Here is a 19,085-nt window from a genome sequence, read left to right on the forward strand (position 1 = left end):
TATTTGGAACAGTGCCTTGAAAATATTAGCACTTTTATCTTAATAATATGCTTTCATTAGATCGCTGTATGTTTATGCAATTCAAATTGTTCAAAGTATTTCAGACTATTTTTTATATTTAAACATTTTTATTTTTCTTCTTTTTTCCTAGTCAACATAAATATATATTTATCTTGTATCATGTTTTTGGACGTTTTGTCCTTCATTCATTATTGTATTATGGTAGCTTCTAAAGCCCCTTATCATTTTTATCCATGGGAGGCCATTTTTAGGCATTTATATTCCACAATCAATACTAAAAATTTATTCTGTTCCCTGGTTTTATAGAAACTTGGTCTATCAATTCACTGACATCTACTAGTGACATTATTAGTTACATCTAGTCTGGTGCCTGGATCCACAAACCTTGACTAAGGCAACTGGGAAACTGCAGGAACTTTTGCTAACATGTGTGAAATTTCCTGATTGTGTGTTGAGGGTTTTTTTTTAAATCTTTGGGATTTTTTAAAACAAATTTACTCCAAATAAGTGAAAACACCAAAAGTCACCAAATAAACTGTTTATATCATTAATTAATAGTTTTATATAACGTTTACTTTTTATTTTACCAGGACTTGTTTCAAAAATTAAAAATTATAATCCCACACAACCCAATGTCAAATAAGAGGAGATTTTAGGCCAGAGATTTTACATTCTCTCAGTTCTTTGCATCACCCTCACTCAGAGATCTCGAAGTTTTCCTAAAGCACCCCACTCCATCTCTTCAATTCACATATTTGCATCTATAAATCTTTTAACATGATTTTTTTTCAAATGAATCTAGTTACCCTGAATTAAAACACTTTAACTGGCTACTGCAGCTGAAAGCAATGAAGAAGTAGTGAACCATGTTGCCTTTAATTACTGGTATTAGGTCTCAGAATTAACATTTTGGTTAGGTGTCTTCAGATGAATGGCAGTTCAGTCTATCCTAAAGCTATTGTTTCATTATGTCTATATATTCCAGGGTCACTAAAGACCACATCCAGCAGAGTGCTGGAGGCACTCAATAACTCAAAGAGATTAGGCTTTAGGATATCACTGCGTGGCCCTATTCTGCTACTCTCCCCAGTGCTGAATAATCTTTTACTTCTTCATAAGCAGTCAGTGGTGCTGCTGGAACAATTTGTATAGTGGGGGTGCTGAGAGCCCCGGAACCAAACCGTAAACCCTGGATATAATGGAAACCACTTCAAGCCGGGGTGCGGCAGCACCCCCAGCTCCCCTAGTTCCAGCCCCTAGGTAAGTAGTCCCGTTACAGTGTTACTTACTGTGGGTAAGGTTGGTAGAACCAGAATTCTGGCCTTGCATAGGCTTGCCTTCAAAGGTTACCTTCATAACCAGATGGGCTAAAAGATCTTCTTTTAAAGTGAAAACGTGAATACTGCAGAAAACTTGGGAAATACCAAAAATCCCTGAAGACACCCTAAATCCATCCTATAGCGTGGAATCTTCATGGAGCGCATTAGACTAGTGGCCTTAGCTTTGGCTCTCATATCCCATATGAGAGTGCTGCCATTGCAGCCATCTGGCCTGTTGCTTTATGACTAATTTAAAAGATTACATCATTCATGTAGAAAATGTGCTTGCAATTACTGATCCCCGCTAATATCCAGCCCTGTGTGGAACTGAATCTTCACCTGCAGTCTCCAGACATAGTATGCATTGCTGGCAGGAATCACAATCCAGTATACAAGCAAAAGATTTTGTAAAGATAATAAATAAAACTGCATCTAATCAGAGATTGTTAGCTGAACTGTAGAAAATTGGATTAGAAATTAATTTCCCAGCATGAAACTGTCAGTTTAGAAGATGGGTGAAGATGAAGGAGGGAGAGTATAGTTTTAGGCTACATTCTAATAAAACTTTGAATTTATAGTGTCTTCCATCCAAGGCTCTCAACACACTTAGCAAATGAATTAAGTCTCCGAGGACGCGTGTAAAGTAGGTGTGATTGTCACGATGGTACAGAGGAGGAGGTTGAGGCACAGAGAGATTAAGGGCCCAATTCTGCAACACTTACCCACATTGAATAGCCGTTACTCATGGGAGTAAGCCTTTTGACTTCAACGAAACTATTCACATACCTGAGTGCGTTTCATTGTGAGTAAGGTTTGCCAGAATTAAGCCCAAAGTGACCTGCCCAAGGTGCTTCAGAGTCTCCCTCTTCCTTTCCTCCCCTCTGACATGGGCCAGGATCTGAAGGTACATGGTCCTAGCAATCCCTCTCCCTTCTCAGGAGCACAATGTGGGGTTGAGCCATTCATAGCAGTTCTGGAGCTGAGTTCCTTTGAGAAGACCGCAGCATCCTTCAAAAAGGAGAGGCTAGCAGCCGCCACTGTCAGTAGCACAAGGTGTTGGGGGGTGGGTGCTAGCTAAGCCCATTTTATTCCCAGCCCCACAGAGCCAAAACTTTGGGGGCACATGGCCCCCAGAATCCCCTCCTCCCAGCAGCATCAGGAACCCCATAATGTCAGCAGTTCTGGTCTCTGAGCTGTTTTGTGGCATTGGGAGATTGGCTGTTGGGTGCAGGAGGTGTGGGTAAGCGGGTAGGTAATTAATTGAGCAGGGGAATAGGATTTTCTCACTTTTTGTAGTTTACTGCTGCATGGACCCATCCCTGCCCCTGGATGCAGCAGGGAGAACGGGACAACCCTTGAGGTCTTAGTGGTCTCTGAGCTTCCATGTGTTGTCAAATGTATCTGATATTTTTCTGGTATGTTAAAGATGCCTACAGCTTTTATATAGGAGGTTATTTTTAATGATTTCTTGAAATTGAAATAAAAAAATGAAAATGTAAAGAGAGAAGGTCTGTTGTCCTAGGGCAAATGGGGAGAGTTTGTAGTTTGCAAAAGGCACTAATAATGCTAGATAGAGAAGTAGTTGGGATAGACTGTATAAAGCCCTTCAAAATAAATAAATCAAACAGTAGGCAAAATCTGGGTCACTTTTTTCAGCCAGAGTGGTGGTGGAAGCAAATATTAAGGGAGCTGCACAAGGGGCTGTGGCTTAATAGGGAATTTTTAGATGTGATCATTTAAAAACCTCAATACTTGAAATGCCTCAGAAGAATCAGTCAATGCACATTGTTAACCTAGGGAATTATGTGACCATGTTATTGTTATATTCATGCTCCCTCTCTGATTCCTACCTTCGCTCACTGAACCTTGCCTTTAATTTAATTGTAAACCCTTTGGTGCATAAGACACCATATCTAATCTTTCTATTTATATGCTCCCTGTCACCATAGTGTATGAGCAGTTCACAATCTTTAATGTATTTTTCCTCACAACACCTTGGTGAGGTACTATGTCAAAAACGAGATGTGGAGGGTCGGACCTAATGGTGGAAGCAGTGGCAGTCTGGTGTAGTGCTTGGTGTGGTGGCATCTGAGCCAGGATCAAAAGTCCAAAGTTGGACCTGGACTCAGGAGGGGATTTGGAACAAACCAAGAGTAGGGTTGGGAGCTAGGCTGGAGCAAGAGCAGGGCTGGAGCAAGGTAAGGCTTGTGGATGGAGTTTGTCATCACTATCAGACAGGGGAGAGTTCCAAGCATGAATTTAGCCTCTCCGTACCAGCCTTGTCTTCCTTGAGTGCTCCTTTAGCACCTCGGTCACCGCATGGCCCCACTGAATGTTTGGCAGGCTTCCTGCTTCTGATGTACTTTAAAAAATGTTACTGTTAGTTTTAGTGTCTTTTGCCAGTTGCTCTTCAAATTCTTTTTTGGCCTGCCTAATTATACTTTTATATTCGACTCGCCAGAGTTTGTTCCTTTCTATTTTCCTCACTAGGATTCAACTTCAAAGGTTGTCTTTTTGTTTCTAACCACCTCTTTTACTCTGCTTAGTCAAGGTGGCATTTTTTTAGTCCTCTTACTTTTTATGCCCGAATATGTGTGTGTGCATATGTATAGTGTGAGCCTCTAAAATGGTATTATCCTCTTAATACCAGGCACTCAAGTTTACCTATCTTACTATTTAGACTTCTTGTGTTTGTAGACAAGCACTTATAAAATTTGTCAGTATTTAGTTGTCTGCCTTTGTATGATGTAATTGAATGGGACTCTTTTTGGTTTGACTGTTTCCCTTCAGTTCCTACCTGTACTTTATCAACCTCTGTCATCTCCTCTTTACCAGGATATAGACTATCTCCTTTACTAAATCCTCCCCTAAGGGATGTAGCTGTTCGAACTGTGTGCTTCTTTGCACCTGTCAGCCTTCTCCCAGCCCTTAGTTGAAAAACTCCTCTATGATCTTTTTTATTTTTACATGTCAGCAATCTGATTCCATTTTGGTTTAGGTGGAGCCCATCCTGGACTTGAGTTTCTTACCTAGCAGCCTACATATGACCTCCAGGACTTCTCTCCTACCTTTCCCTATGTTACTGGAACCTACATGTACCGTGATCATGGCTTCTCCCCAGCACTGCATATAAGTCTACCTTGGTTTCTTGAGATGTCTGCAACCTTCACACCCAGCAGGCAATTCACCATGCAGATCTTCCAGTCATAACAAACCAACTATCTACATGTCTAATAATCAAATCTCCCATTACTATTCCCTGCCTCTTACTAATAACAGGGATCTACTCTCCCAGAGAGGTATCCTCAGTGTGAGAGGATACCGTGACTGTACATCTGGAAGGAGGGTTTCAACTATGGAATTTCTTTCCTCTACTCCAGCTTGATGTTCTCCTTCCCTGAGACTTTTATCCTCCTCAACAGCACAGTTGGTCATTCGGTTTGGTCATTCAGGTACATCACTGGATGCAACTGGAACAATAGGTGACATGGATTGAGAAACTCCTGAAAGTACCAGCAGAATTCAGATCTCTCTGCTACTGGATCTTCAGGCCTAGGTCTTGGACTATCATGGCTAATGGTGCAGAGGGGCCCAGGACTGCTGGGACATGAGTGCAGGAAGGATATTTTCCCATTATAGCTGGGCCACTTGGTTCTGGTGGTTTGAACTAGCTCTGCCATCTCAGTGGCAGAAGTGCCTGGAGATTTCATTTTGACAGTAAGGGGGCACTTACAGGCATAGAAAAACCATCTTGGCCATCGGGTCTGATAGCACAATCTGCCCAAACTCAGAAACTGAGATGTGAAGGGTCTGGTCTACTGGTTGGAGCAGAGGCAGTCTGGCCTAATGGTTGGTGCAGTGTCAGCCAGGCCAGGAACCGGAACCGTAGGTCAGAGCCAGACTCAGGAGTCAAGAGTGGATTAAGAACAAAGCAAAAGTAGCACTAGGAGCAAGGCTGGAGCACGGGCAGGGCTGAAGCAGGCTAAGGCGTGTGGAGTTAGTCACCACTTTCAGGCAGGGGAGGGTACCAAGCCATGAAGTGATGTTGGGCAGACTGAGCCGCTGTTTCTCCCATGAGGCTTATATATCTGCCCTGAGACTCACCAGACCAGCTCCTGGCTTGTGGATTGGCGTAAGCCTAACACAGGAATGAGGGAGATGATGGAGGCCTATAAAATCATGAATGGTATGGAGAAAGTGAATAAGTAATTATTTATCCCTTCACATAACACAAGAACCAGGGGTCACCCAATGAAATTAGCAGGCAGCAGGTTTAAAACAAACATAAGGAAGCACTTCTTCACACAACACACAGTCAGCTGGTGGAACTTGTTGCCAGGGGATGTTGTGAAGGCCAAGAGTATAACTGGATTCAGAAAAGAATTAGATAAGTTCATAGAAGATAGGTTCATTAGTCACTATTAGTCAAGATGGTCAGGGACTCAAACCTCTGACAGCCAGAAGCTGGGACTAGACAACAAGGGGTGGATCACATGATAAATTACCTTGTTCTGCTCACACCCTCTGAAGCACTTGGCACTGGCCATTGTTGGAAGCTAGATGGACCATTGGTCTGTCCCAATGTAGCCATTCTAATGTGGCTTAATCAGGCTCTTGTTCAGAGATGACTCATCATCTCATACTATTGTCCCATTTTAGAGTTGGAGAACTGAAGCACAGAAATATGAAGGGCCAGATTTGGAAAGGTATTTAGCAGCCTAAGGATACAGATAGATGCCGTGATGGATTTTCAAAATCTCCTAGGTACCTAACTCCCGTTATCGGGAGTTTAGTATTTTTAAAAATCCCACTAGGTGCCTAACTCCCAGTAGGAGTTAAGTACCTAGGCATTTTTGAAAGCCCCACCGAGTGCCTATCCACATTTTTAGGTCATAGAATCATAGAGTTTAAGACCAGAAGGACCACCAGATCATCTAGTCTGACCTCCCTGGCCTAAATACCTTTAAAAAATGACCCTATGTCTACACTGCAGTTCAACACTCATGACTGACTTGAGCTCACAAGACTCGGGCTATGGGACCTTTTAATTGTGGTGTAGATGTTCTCGTTTGAGCTGGAGCCTGGGCTCTGAAACCCTCCCACCTCGTGGGGTCTCAGAGCCCAGGCTCCAGCCCAAGCCAAAATGTCTACACTGCAATTGAACAGCCCCGTAGCCTGATCCCCATTAGCCCAAGTCAGCTGGCATGGGCCAGCCACAGATGCACTGTAGACATACCCTCAGTGGCTTTCCCCAGATTACACAGAAATGTCTGTGGTGGATGAGAATCCTATGAATTGATGCCCTTCATAGCACAAACAGGAGCCAGATCCTGACTGGGGCCCTTGGGTGTTAATGCAATACAAATAATAATACGTCTGTATTTATTTCATTCAGTATAAACATTTTCTGTAGCTGCTATAAAAAGTATATACATGCAGAATAGTAATTACTAGACAAAGTTCTGAACTCCAAATATCTCATAAACAGATATTTCCTCCAAAAACTCATGTGAAAAAGCAGAAAAGAAATAGAAACAGAATGCTGGTCTCTGTGTCTTTCTCTTGATGTTCCTCTGACCTAGCAATATCACTTCTTTTTTGTCTGGATTCAGTCTGAGTTGGCATACTCCTATCAAGGTTCATGCCTCGCTTAGACACCGCAGAAGGCCAGAAATAACAGAATCTAGAATGTTCTTTATTTTTTAGAAGTTTTTGTCTGATTTCCACATTTACTTGCACTAATGTCTTTATAATCTTTGCTTTAGTAAAACAAATGAAATACTTTCATGGCTCCAGTTGCAACTATGTTTGAACCAACTTACCTCAAATCTTTTCCATAATGTATATGCCAGACTTTCTTTTTCAGGCTTTAGATACATTTTAATGTAACTAGACTAGTTGGCTAATAATATGACATAAAATATGACATGAAATACTGATGCTCAGCTTGTTTCTTGTTTAATTAGTTAACAGCAAGAGTAAGAACTACCTTTTCTGGCTTCTTTTTGTGCTTAGGTTAAGTACAATCAATAATAAGAATTATGAATCACTACATTTCAGGTTTTGGTTTGACTGAAAATTATGTCAAATTACACTCTGGGGATGAGGTTCTGTCCCGACTGAACTCAATGGGAGTTTTGCCATTGACTTCAGTGGCGCCAGGATTTCACCCTGGATCTCAAACATTATCGTGGACCTACTTATAAAGTTAATAGATGTTTTTAAATTAGTGTTTGTTTTCTTTGTAGATTTTCACAGCATTGCCACCCTTCACTCTGGGAATCTTTGAACGATCATGTACCCAAGACAGCATGCTTAGATTTCCCCAGCTCTACAAAATTACTCAAAATGCGGATGGGTTCAACACGAGGGTAACGGAAATGTTTTATTTTTTAAAAAATTAACAGAAAAATACTAGCATTATATTATCAAGTCCTGTCTTAAAGGCCTCATTCAGTTTTACTTCAGTTTTATGCCAGCATAACTCCCTTGAAATCAGGGTTGTCCTTGCTTCCTAGAATGTTGTGTTCTTTTGAAAATAATTTGCTGTTTTTGAGTACTGACTAGAAGAGAGGCCTGAAATAGAATAATAGTCCTGAAGTCCATCAAAATTTTGGGGAAGTTCAGACTAGGGCCGATATCTGAATATGAATTTTGCCTGTCTACATCTTTCAGAGAAGCTGGATGAGCTGTGCCTGTTTTTTGAGTTTCATATTGAAATGCTGCCATAGTCCAACCTACCAGCCTTGCTAAATCTCTTTTTAAAGTTTTTCTTAAGTTAGGATGATTTTATTCTTCCTGTCATTGCAGAGGTTTACGAATTATGCAGATAAAGTTACACTCTTGTATTTTCTTTTAATATTTTGGAGAATATCCTACACTTTCTGTTTCATTGATTTACTGACCTGTTTGTGCTAAGAAATTTCACCATTTGATGTTCTCGGGGGGGGTGTTAATGAGTAATTAAATATACTCTTGAAACAAAGCAAGGTCCTAGGTTTGTTTTGTCAGAGGGATTCTAAGATTTCAAAGAACAAAACTGCAGAATATGCAAACCTCTGACATATGCGAAACGTAAGACTTTTAAATGGGACATTGTGGGGTACAAAAAGTACTTTTCTCCATTAAAGAAAATAAAGTAACTGTTTCATTGTATTAATAGTCCTGTCTATCATCATGATAATTTGAGCGATTAAGCAAAGGTGAATCCACCTGCTCATATTCTGATGAAGATTTTTGGGGGTAGTATGTTTGCCCTAGTATAATCTGACATACTGTATTTAAAAAATCCTTCAATTGAAGCAGAGTTGTCTGGTGGTAGCACAGAAATTATGTAAAAAGTGGATGAGGAAATATATTTCAGAAAAGTTCAAGTATTGCAGCTTAGGAGAAACATTACACTCTGCCAGTAAACTTCACAATGAAGCATTTGTTGGGAGTTAACGAGAGAGCAAGATTTTTGGCGGACTCCTGACTTTCTTGGTTTGTTTTCCCTCAGGTTTTCTGGGGTCACTGCATCAACGCCTTGATCCACTCCATCATTCTTTTCTGGTTTCCACTGAAAGTGCTGGAACATGGTAACTGCTTCATTATTTCAAATGTCAGCAAGTAGCATTCAGTCTTCTCAGTGCCAATGTGTTTGCAGAGCTGGAGGTCACAACTGGTTCTAAGAAAACTAATGATGATAGACAGTCGGACCGGTTATAGCTTCTAGCCTTGACCATTTATCAACGCTGACCTTTGGAAGCCACTCTTCCATACCTAATTTTTAGTAAGCCTCTTTCAGTCACACACTTATGTCTTCTGAAGGTTCTGAAATAAAACATGGGTTCAGACACACACAAAAAATCTTCAGTTTTCTTTCCTTTTCAAATATTTTCATTCCTCATGTCACATACTTGTACAGTGTTCATATAGTGAGTTTTATATCCTTACAATAGGGAAACCTTTTGCTTTATATTTGTTGGGCCTTTTAAATTCTACAATAATCTCTTCCCAAATTGCCTACAAAATGCAGGGTAATTCCAAGAGTGACCCAACCAACTCCCATTGAATTCAATGGAAGGGCTTCTGTTCACTTAAGTGGAAGCTGGATCAGGTTCAGAGTCAGAAAAATTAGGAAAACAGAATTTGACCTATTGAATGAGACAGTGACATCCTCAAGTCTGGTATCCTGCAGCTGCCAATGGCAACTGCTTGGTACTTTACAGAATGACAAGAAATCCCACCCTGTACCCAGACAGTTTGTACACAGCATTACTCCTGGGGGAATTCTGCGCCACTGCACATGCACAGAATTTTTGTCCCCCACAGATTTCTTTTCTTCCCCGCAGAAAAATAACTTTCTGACTGAGAAGCAAAAGAAAGCCACAAGAGTGGTCAGATGACCCTCCCCTGCAGTATGTTTCTGGTGCCCAGGGCAGCCGGCAGAGGGGTAAGTCACTGTGGGGCAGGGGGCAGGACTGGAGAAGACCTGGCTGGTGGCTCCTACCCTGTGCTGGTTTCAGCAGCTAGTCTTAGCTGGGCTGGTGAGGATGGGACTTCCTCTCCCCCTACACAGCATCTGGGGCCATGTCAGACCCAACCCCAGATTTCTCCCCTGGCTTTAGGAAGCTCTGCAAACTCCTCCCCCCTAGGGTGACCAGATCACCCAGGTCAAATATCGGGACATGGGGGGTCGGGGCGGGAGCAGAGGGGAAAAAAATGGCGGCAGAGCAAAAAAAAAAAAAATCCCCCACCCCCGATTCCTCTTCCCTCCGCAAGTGCTGGAGGGAGGCCCAGGAGACTCAGGGGAGCACGGGGCTGGGGTGAGTGTGAGTCCGGCCTGGCCCCGAGCAGGCAGGACTTGGGCGCGGTACCTGGAGGGAGAGTAGGGGGTGGCTTGTGGGGCCAGGCGGCGGCTGTTCTCCACACCTGGGCAGCAGGACTCGGGAGCAGTCACTGCTACAGCTCCCACTGCCGCAGGAGGAGGAAGCGGCCGCTGGCCAAGCTCGGCGGCTGCGGCTCTGGCGCCCACGAACCCCCCGAGCCCGGGCCTGCTGTGGGGACCCAGCGGACACGCTGCGCGCGCCCAGCCCCTGGCCAGTCGCATCTGGGCTGGCTGCCCAGCTGGTGCAATCCCACGGGCGGCCCCGGAGTGGGGGCAGCAGGCCCCAGCCCCCTCATCCTGCTCGGGTCCTGCAGGGGAACGAACGGGACTGGGCTGCCGATGCCTCCGCCGCGGGATTGCACCAACCGTGCGCGCTGCTGGGTCACCGCAGCAGGCTTGGGCTTGGAGGGTTCGGGTCCGGGCACCAAAGCCACAGAGCGCCACGTGCTTGGCCACTTCCTCCCCCCGCGGCAGTGGGAGCTGCAGCAGCGGCTGTTCCTGAGTCCCGCTGCCCAGGTGGGGAGACCAGCCGCCGCCTGGCCCCACGGGCTACCCCTCTACTCTCACTCCAGGTACCGCGCCCGAGTCCTGCCTGCTCGGGGCCAGGCCGGACTCGCACTCACCCCCGCCCTGCACTCCCATGTGTCTCCTGGGCATTGCGTGCTTGGCAAGAGGCAGGCGGGGAGAGAGCCAATGGGGCAGTGAGGGGGCAGGGATGGGGGCGGGGATTCGGGGAGGGATCCAATGGGGGAAGGAGGGGGCGGAGTCGGGGCGGGGGAGGGCGTGAGCCCTTCCGGGCTCCGGAGCCTGTGCTTGTTTGTCCAGTGTCCCGACCTAACATTGGTCAGGACGCGGGACACACAAGCAAATATCGGGTCCTTCACTCGCTCTGGGGATCCCGGAAGACTCTTGCAGGGCCTGGGCCCCCGGAGCTTCTTCTGCTGCGGGTCTTCGGCGGCAATTCGGCGGCGGGGGGGTCCTTCCACTCCAGGACCCGCCGCCGAAGTGCCCCGAAGACCCACAGTGGGGGGTCCTTCCGCCCTGGGATCCACTGCCGAAGTGCCGGGTCTTCGGCGGAGGGGGCCCCCTGCCACCAAAGACCCCAGGCACCCTGAATCCTCTGGGCGGCCCTGCACTGTACAGTGAATTGATACCCCATCCGCCCAACCTCTATGCATCCAGAGCCCCTCATACCCAGACCCTCCCACCGAGCCTTATCCCCTCCCCCTGCACCCAGAACCCTCCACAATGAGCCCCACTCCCCCTGCACCTGGTGAGTCCCTTTACCATGGCACCCAGAACCCCACAGCAAGCCCTGTGCATCCAGATCCCCCCTGCACCCAGATCCCCTACTTAGCCGCCTGCATTCAGATTGCCCTACACAGAGTCCTCTCAACTCACACCTGGATCTCCCCACACTAAGCCCCTCCACACTTAGATCTTGCATTGCTGAGCCTGCCTGCCCACACCTGGTGCACCTGGCATGGAGGGGCAGGGCCCTGTGGTGTTTCTGGGGCAGGCCTGGTGCTTGCGCTGTGTCAGGGTTGGATGCAGCCTTACCACTGATTACATGTCCTGGGGGGTTGGAGGGGAGCTGCACAGTGATCTCCCACCTCCATTCAGCCAGTGGCCTGTGCTCACCAATGCCATGCTGGAGCCTCCACATTTATCTGACAAATAAATTGTGCAGAATTTTGCAATATTTGTGCACAGAATTTTTAATTTTTTGGCACAGAATGCCCTCAGGAGTATACATGCGCAAGACAAACTCTTACAGTCTACTTATCACCTGACTCAAGAAATAGGATTACTCATATCTTATCATACATAACAAACAGTGAGTTCAAATATTGGGTTAAAATAAACAGCTCATCTCTAAATTCTGTTTCAGGTTGATCTGTCCAGAAGTTACAATTAAGAAACTTTTGTTTGTTTATATTTTTTTCCTTAACTTCTTGATCTGTCCCTAACTATTATCTTAAATATAAATATTCTCTTAAAGTGCCCTTTTAGGTGTCAACCAATGAAATAGATTAGGATGCTCATTCTTCTCCAATATTCATAATTTAATTTCTGAAAAATTATGCTAAATGTGAGTATAGACAGTTCCTTTTATTCTCCAAAGAGGGGCGAATATAAAGTTTTCAACTTTCTTTATGTTGGAGTAAAAAGTGTTTTTAAAGCTTCAGACAAAAATGTTTCATTCACACTGGGATGTTCTTTACACGCTTGAGTTCCTTAGGATAAAGACTGCATATGTTCAGTGAATGCATATCCCTAAAGATAGATGTTTTCTGCACATCTTCAGATTCTTTCTTATTAACAGAAAGGTCTTTCTTTGCAGGGCCACTGAGTTCCCAAAGAGTGAGGTCATGAAATGCAGTGTAATGTTAGAATCTTTTTAAAAATCTAGTAATTACATTGAAAAGTACTTAGATATCTGAACTTAAGTGTTTCCCTTGACACTGTACTATAAGTATAGAGTCAGAGTCAAGAGGGAGAGATAGCTCAGTGGTTTGAGCATTGGTCTGCTAAACCTAGGGTTGTGAGTTTAATCCTTGAAGGGGCCACTTAGGGATCTGGGGCAAAATCAGTACTTGGTCCTGCTAGTGAAAGCAGGGGGCTGGGCTCAATGTCCGTTCTAGGAGATAGGGTGTCTCTGTTAATTTATTTTTTATTTTTATAGAGTGACTAGGCCATATTACATTGGATCCATGACAACCAATATGGCCACACATAGACAAATTTTGCTACAAACCTAAGCAGCAGACACTAAAGTAAGCCTCTCTTGGCATCGGTAAGATGCACTGGAGATAACAGAAGAGATAAGGTGATTACAGATTCCTATGCCAAGAAACCAAACAAGCTCCCATCCATACTGGCTAGGAAGCAGTTTTAAATCACACCACACTTTCAGTAAATACCTTTTATCTCTCTCAGCAGCCAGGGATGCCAAACTGGCAAGGCCTAGACTAAAGGACGGGGGGAAAGTAAGTTACAGTTCTGACTCCCATCATTTGTCCAGTACCTTCACCTTGATCACCTTGATCGATAGGTCCTTCAGCCCTCGTATAGATTGCGCTGATCACAACACGTCTTCCATTCTTCTTGTACCCTGACCTTCCTTCTCCATGTGCAGCCATGTCTTTTCACAATAAAATCTTCCCATCTATTTGAAGATCGGTCAAGTGGTCGTTTTAGTTCCCGTGGGTACCACCTGGCAACAGCTGCAGTCCATCAATTGTCAGTGAGCCTCGCGATATGCCCGGCCCATCCCTTTTTACTATGCTTGCTCTCAACAACATCCTGCACTCCACACTGCTGTCTGATCACTTCACTGGGAACTCAGTCACAGATTGAAATTCCCAGAATTCTTCTTTCCATTGCCCTCTCCGTGACAGACAGTTGCTGCTCCTCTGTCTTCATCACTGTCCGTGTTTCACTGCCGTACAACATTGCTGGCATTACTGTTGAGTTGAAGAGGCTGGCACATGTTGCCCTGTCGATTTTTCCTTGGAGGACATCCTTGATAGAATTGAATACGCACCAACCTGCTTTCTTTCTTTGCGAGAGTTCACCTTCCTGATCATGCCACATGTTAATTTCTTGGCCTAAATAGATTTATTGCTCAACTTCTTCTATTTGTTCTACCTTGCTTGTTATTTGAGCTTTTGGTAAGGTGTCAGACCACATACATTTCGTTTTGGAGCGGTTAATTTTCAGTCCGACTTGGCTGCTTTTTGTGTTGAGTTCTCGCAGCATTTTCTGTAGTTTGATAGTATTTTCGGCGATCAACACAATATCATCCGTGAATCTGAGATGATTTAACTGCTTTCCGTTGATTTTGATTCCACCCTTCCAATTTATCTGCCTCATTACCATTTTGAAGCAGGCTGTGAAGAGTTTCAGTGAAACTGTCTCCTTGTTTCACACCTTTCTTAACTGGGATGCGAAGGGGAGTATCAAACAAGGTTATATCTGTTGTGCAGTCAGAATTTGCTTCCTTTAATAGTTTGATATAGTTTGTGTCGATGTGCTTTCAACATTGCATTGATCTCTATACTGTCAAATGCTTTTTCATAGTCGATGAAGGCAATACATAAAGGGAATTTGTGTTCCCTTGAGCATTCCAATAGCTGGTTTATGGTGAAAATATGGTCCATTGTACTGAAATGTCTTCAAAAGCCTGCCTGCTCTCTCGGCTGCTTCTTGTCCAGACTCTGTGAGAGTTGGTGAGCAGCTTATAGACATGTGAGAGCAGGCATTTTGAACAATAGTTGTTTAGATCTCAACGGTTGCCCTTCTTGTACAGCAGAATGGTGTTGGACTCCTTCCAGCTAGATAGTATCTTCTGCATTTCCAAGTAACAGCTAAAGCTCTGAGCAAGGGTTTCCCAGAGGTCTTGGCCTCCAGCTCTTACTTCGATTGTCAGTCCATCTTTACCTGGGGCTTTTCCTTCCTTCATTTTGTGACCTGCATGTTGAACTTCTCTGACAAGGACTGGGAGTACGTGCTCGTTGGTCTGTTGAAGTGTTGGTTACTGGGACATTTATCTGAGACGTGAACAGTTCGGTGTAGAAATCTTCGCAGACCACTTCTATCTCTGTTGTGTCAATTACTGGTTTTCTGTCCCTGTTCTTCAACACCATTACTGTTGACCTGTACAGTGTCAATTCCCTTCTGCATTTTTTGAGGCTTCTGTGATCTTCAGCCATTTTTAAGAGTCTTTCATTTTGGTACTTCTCAAAGTCCTCCTTTAGTCGTCTTCTTGTGAACTTGCAGAGGAGGGAGTAATCAAGTTTGTCGCCATCATTTTGCTTCATATTCCTCTGCTTCTCTAGCAAGTTCCGCATTTCCTCTGAGATTCTTCCCTTCACTCTTTTCAGTCTTTCTTGGCTAATTTCATGCATTGCCTCAACTTATCAGTGAAGTTTTTATAATCCTCATCGCCGTTATCTATAAGACTCCAGTCTTCTTTGGAAATGTTCACTTTCAAGATTGCCTTGTCAGATATTTTTGGTCACTGTCTCTGATTTGCCATCTGTAGTGCTTTCTCCTCCACCTTTTCATTGAAGTTGAGCCGTGCTCTGAGCAAGTGATGGTCACTACCGGTGTTAAATGATGCCACTACTGAGATGTCTTGTACAATGCGCCACTTATTGATCAGAATATAGTCAATCTTGTTTTTGTTCTTCACATTGGGCACGATTCATGTTCACCTCCTCTTGACCTTCTTCTTAAACCAGGTGTTACCAATGCACATTTCTTTAGTCTCCGCCAGAGTTGCCAGTCACTCTCCTCATGGATTCTGTTCGCCAGTGCCATACCTTCCAATTAACTTTTCACCTTCTTTCCCTCTTCCAACTTGGGCACTGAAATCTCCCATCACAATCATATATGTGGATTTTTGAGTGAGGGTTTCCTCGAGCTCCTGGTAGAATTCTTCCACATCGGCATCTTCGCCTGTGCTTGTGGGAGCATAATTCTGAATAATCTTGAGGGTGCTGTTCTTGTTCAGTTGGAGGTGTGGCACTCCAATGCATGATGACTTGAACTTGCTGGAGACGATTCTTGAATACCATTCCTTGTTGGTGATGAAGCCAATTCCTCCAATGGTTCTTGCACCTTCTCCTTTTCCCAACATGATGGTACTTTTTTCTCTCCACCTCTTTTCCATCTCCTTTCTTCATCGCGTTTCGCAGAGACCAATTTTCCGCAGGCTGTTCTTGCCTTCTCCTTCATTAGATGATTGATCAAATTGCCTCTCATCAGTGTCCTGCAGTTATAGGTGCACACGGAAAGGGCAGTCCTTTTTCTGGCCCCTGAGATTCTTAACAGCCTCTCATTGACTGAACTCCTGACTACTGTCATAGAACGGATCAAGGTGCACACGGGGAATTGGGACCCATTTACTCATGTTGTTTTAGCCATTTCTTCATCCACCCACTGGCTATGCTGTCAGTGGCGTGTTTATCTCCTCAACTTAGCTAGCACCCAACCTCAAGAAGGAGGACAGCTGTCCTCTCTCTGGGTTGGGAGTCTGACACCTTAATAGCATGGTTGAACCTACTGAAGAATACACTCCACTATCCTCTCTGTCAGACAAGCCAGGGTCACTGCTGTGCCACTTTGAGGCATTAAGGTAGGATTTTGCAGCAGTGTCCAGTACCACTTCCATGTAATTACTGAGCAGCAAATCCAAACTGGGTGTAACTATACTGGTTGGACAGTAGGTGATTGCAAATGTATTTTTACCTACAAAAATCTAAGTTCAAATGCTGTTTAGTTCACAAGTGAAAACAGGCCTTTGCCTTTAATGAAGTTTTCTCCACCTAACTACAATTTGGAATAATTAAAGTAGGCATGATTGACAGCTCCTACTCAGGAGAGGGTGAAGGTTTGAAAATTGAGGGTATTGACGAGCAGGACAGAGCTGTATCAGCAGAACTCTGTCGGGAAGCTGAAAAAAGCTGCTGCTTCTGCTTGAATGGAGATCCATGATCAATGTAAGACTACAAGCCATATCAGTAAATGATCCCAGTTTGCTAATATGAAGTCCAGTCCTGCACATCAATTCAAAAAGTGAAACCACACAAGGTCATAAGCACTATGCCAAGACTATAAGCGTTTATAGGCTCAGGCCCAAGGTTTTATCATAGGTCTGTTCCAACTCCAGTCTTGTATACTTCTCAAGCAAACATCTTGAAACCTATGAAAACATAAATGGTGCTCATGCTTGGGTAATGCTTGAAGGTTCCAATAATTATGAGTCCATTTGGCATTCATGTGGCTGTCGTGTTCTTTCATAGACCTCTGTTTTAAGTTGGCAAGTGCTAAGAATGACTAAATGGACACTTGAAGTATTGCCAAGCTTGGCACTTTCAGATGATAGATCAACCTGTACTCACACCCTGCTGCACACTTTTTGCTAGGAGAAAGGGTGTCTAAGACTGAATGCGAGTCAGTTGATACATTAACACCCATTAAGATGTTTTAGCGTTACATGTATCCACTACCAACCTCATTTGGCTAAAATCACTGCAAATCATTCTATGTTTAAAAACTATTTACTTAGAAGGAATATCAATTTTTTAAAAATATTAGACGTGTCAATATGCAGCACAGAGTGACACAGAAAATTCCTTAGCTCTTCTAGACAATTTGTTTGTTAGTGCCTGGCAAACATTCATTCTCTCACTAAAACAGTTTTTAACAACTAAGGTTGTTACTGTGCTATTTCTGAGCATGTAAACACAACACTGCATTACCAATTTCTAACATACTGCTTTTTTAAAGTGCTTTGAGACGCATAGGGTATGAAAGGCACTCTACAAAGACAAATTCAGAAGAGATTTTTTCAAGCACGTTATTGAAAATCTTTTCTTTGAAATTCTCCCCTTTTATTCCATTTTATTGATACACTGATTATCAAATATGATGATAAGCTTTCTTATCTCTCTTTCAGATGCAGTGTTCACAAATGGCCAAGGACCAGACTATTTATTTGTTGGAAACATCGTTTATACAGTAAGTTCTCAGCATTTATATCTTAGCAATTTTTTGCTGAATAGTAGAGTTGCTTCCAATCAGACACTGGGATACATCAGTAGATGTATGAGTGAGATTAGAATTACAACATGTGTGTGTATATATATAAATGTTTTGTCTTTTCTTTTTCATTCCCTCCTTCAGAAATTTACTGAACAATATTGTGTAAAAATTATGCTTTTAGTTCTCTTAGGTGCCCAGAGGCCTTTGGGGACGGGCAGCATATAAATTAGAAGGGGGAAAGTTAAACAACTAGGTGTGGGATATGCATGCTGAATATAATATATTTCCTCCATTTCTTTCTTTCCACAGTACGTTGTGGTTACTGTTTGTTTGAAAGCTGGTTTAGAAACCACAGCATGGACTAAAGTAAGTAGTCCTCAATCTTTTTTGGTATCTTTCTTGCCCACATCTATCTTCATATTGTATGTTTTATATTTTAATATAGAAATTTAAAATTTTTTGTATTTAGGTTTGAAGTAGAAATAGTGTAGGTGTATTTTCATCTGGGTTACAATTATCTCTCATCTGGAGTTACATCACTGTTTTCCTTGCTTTTCACTTCATAGAGTATGTTTGTATTAGGTGATAACTGCAGATGACAGAGCATAATTAGGGCCCTACCAAATTCACGGCTGTGAAAAACGTGTCACAGACCGTGAAATTTGGTCTCCCCCCATGAAATCTGTATAGTATAGGGTAACAGCACATAAAAGACCAGATTTCATGGGGGGAGATCAGCGTTTCTCAAATTGGGGATCCACCCAAAAGGGAGTTGCAGGGGGGTCACAAGGTTATTTGGGGGTGGGTCGTGGTATTGCCACCCTTACGTCTGCACTGTCTTCAGAGCTCGGCAGCCGGAGAGCGGTGACTGTTGGCTGGGCATCCAGCTATGAAGACAGCGCTTCGCCAGCAGCAGAGCAAAAGTAAGGGTAGCAGTATGACAACCCCCACCCCCCCAAAATAACCTTGTGACCCCTCCATAACCCCTACAGTTACAACACCTTAAAATTTCAGATTTAAATAGCTGAAATCATGAAATTTACTACACCAGACCCCTGCTAGAACGCGGGATTTTTGGTCCATGTGCGGCCCCACATTATTATAGCGGGGACCGTGTTACTGTGGATTCCAATTAAGTAATTAAATTTGGGATCCATGCATGGTAGCCTAAAACCGAATTCGCGCTATAAAGATGCGTGTTCTAGCAAAGGTCTGCTGTATTTTAAAAATCCTATGGCCATGAAATTGACCAAAATGTAGTGTGAATTTGATAGGGCCCTATGCATAATATAATGACAAGGATGTGGCATCAAAACTTTGAAGTG

At 43.6% G+C, this 19,085-nt stretch overlaps 1 protein-coding gene across 2 annotated transcripts in view; it reads left to right on the top strand.

Moving 5' to 3' along the window:
- The window catches only part of ATP8A2 (ATPase phospholipid transporting 8A2), a 637,783-nt gene that overhangs the window by 486,024 nt on the left and 132,674 nt on the right, over positions 1 to 19,085 (top strand). For both annotated transcript variants that reach the window (XM_045017301.1, XM_045017311.1), the window contains 4 exons: positions 7,589 to 7,711; positions 8,839 to 8,917; positions 17,675 to 17,736; positions 18,070 to 18,126. In XM_045017301.1, the coding sequence (XP_044873236.1) occupies positions 7,589 to 7,711; positions 8,839 to 8,917; positions 17,675 to 17,736; positions 18,070 to 18,126 (321 nt within the window). The remainder of the gene's footprint in view (positions 1 to 7,588; positions 7,712 to 8,838; positions 8,918 to 17,674; positions 17,737 to 18,069; positions 18,127 to 19,085) is intronic.

The sequence above is a fragment of the Mauremys mutica genome, chromosome 1 (genome assembly GCF_020497125.1).
Source record: "Mauremys mutica isolate MM-2020 ecotype Southern chromosome 1, ASM2049712v1, whole genome shotgun sequence".
Lineage (NCBI taxonomy): Eukaryota > Metazoa > Chordata > Testudines > Geoemydidae > Mauremys > Mauremys mutica.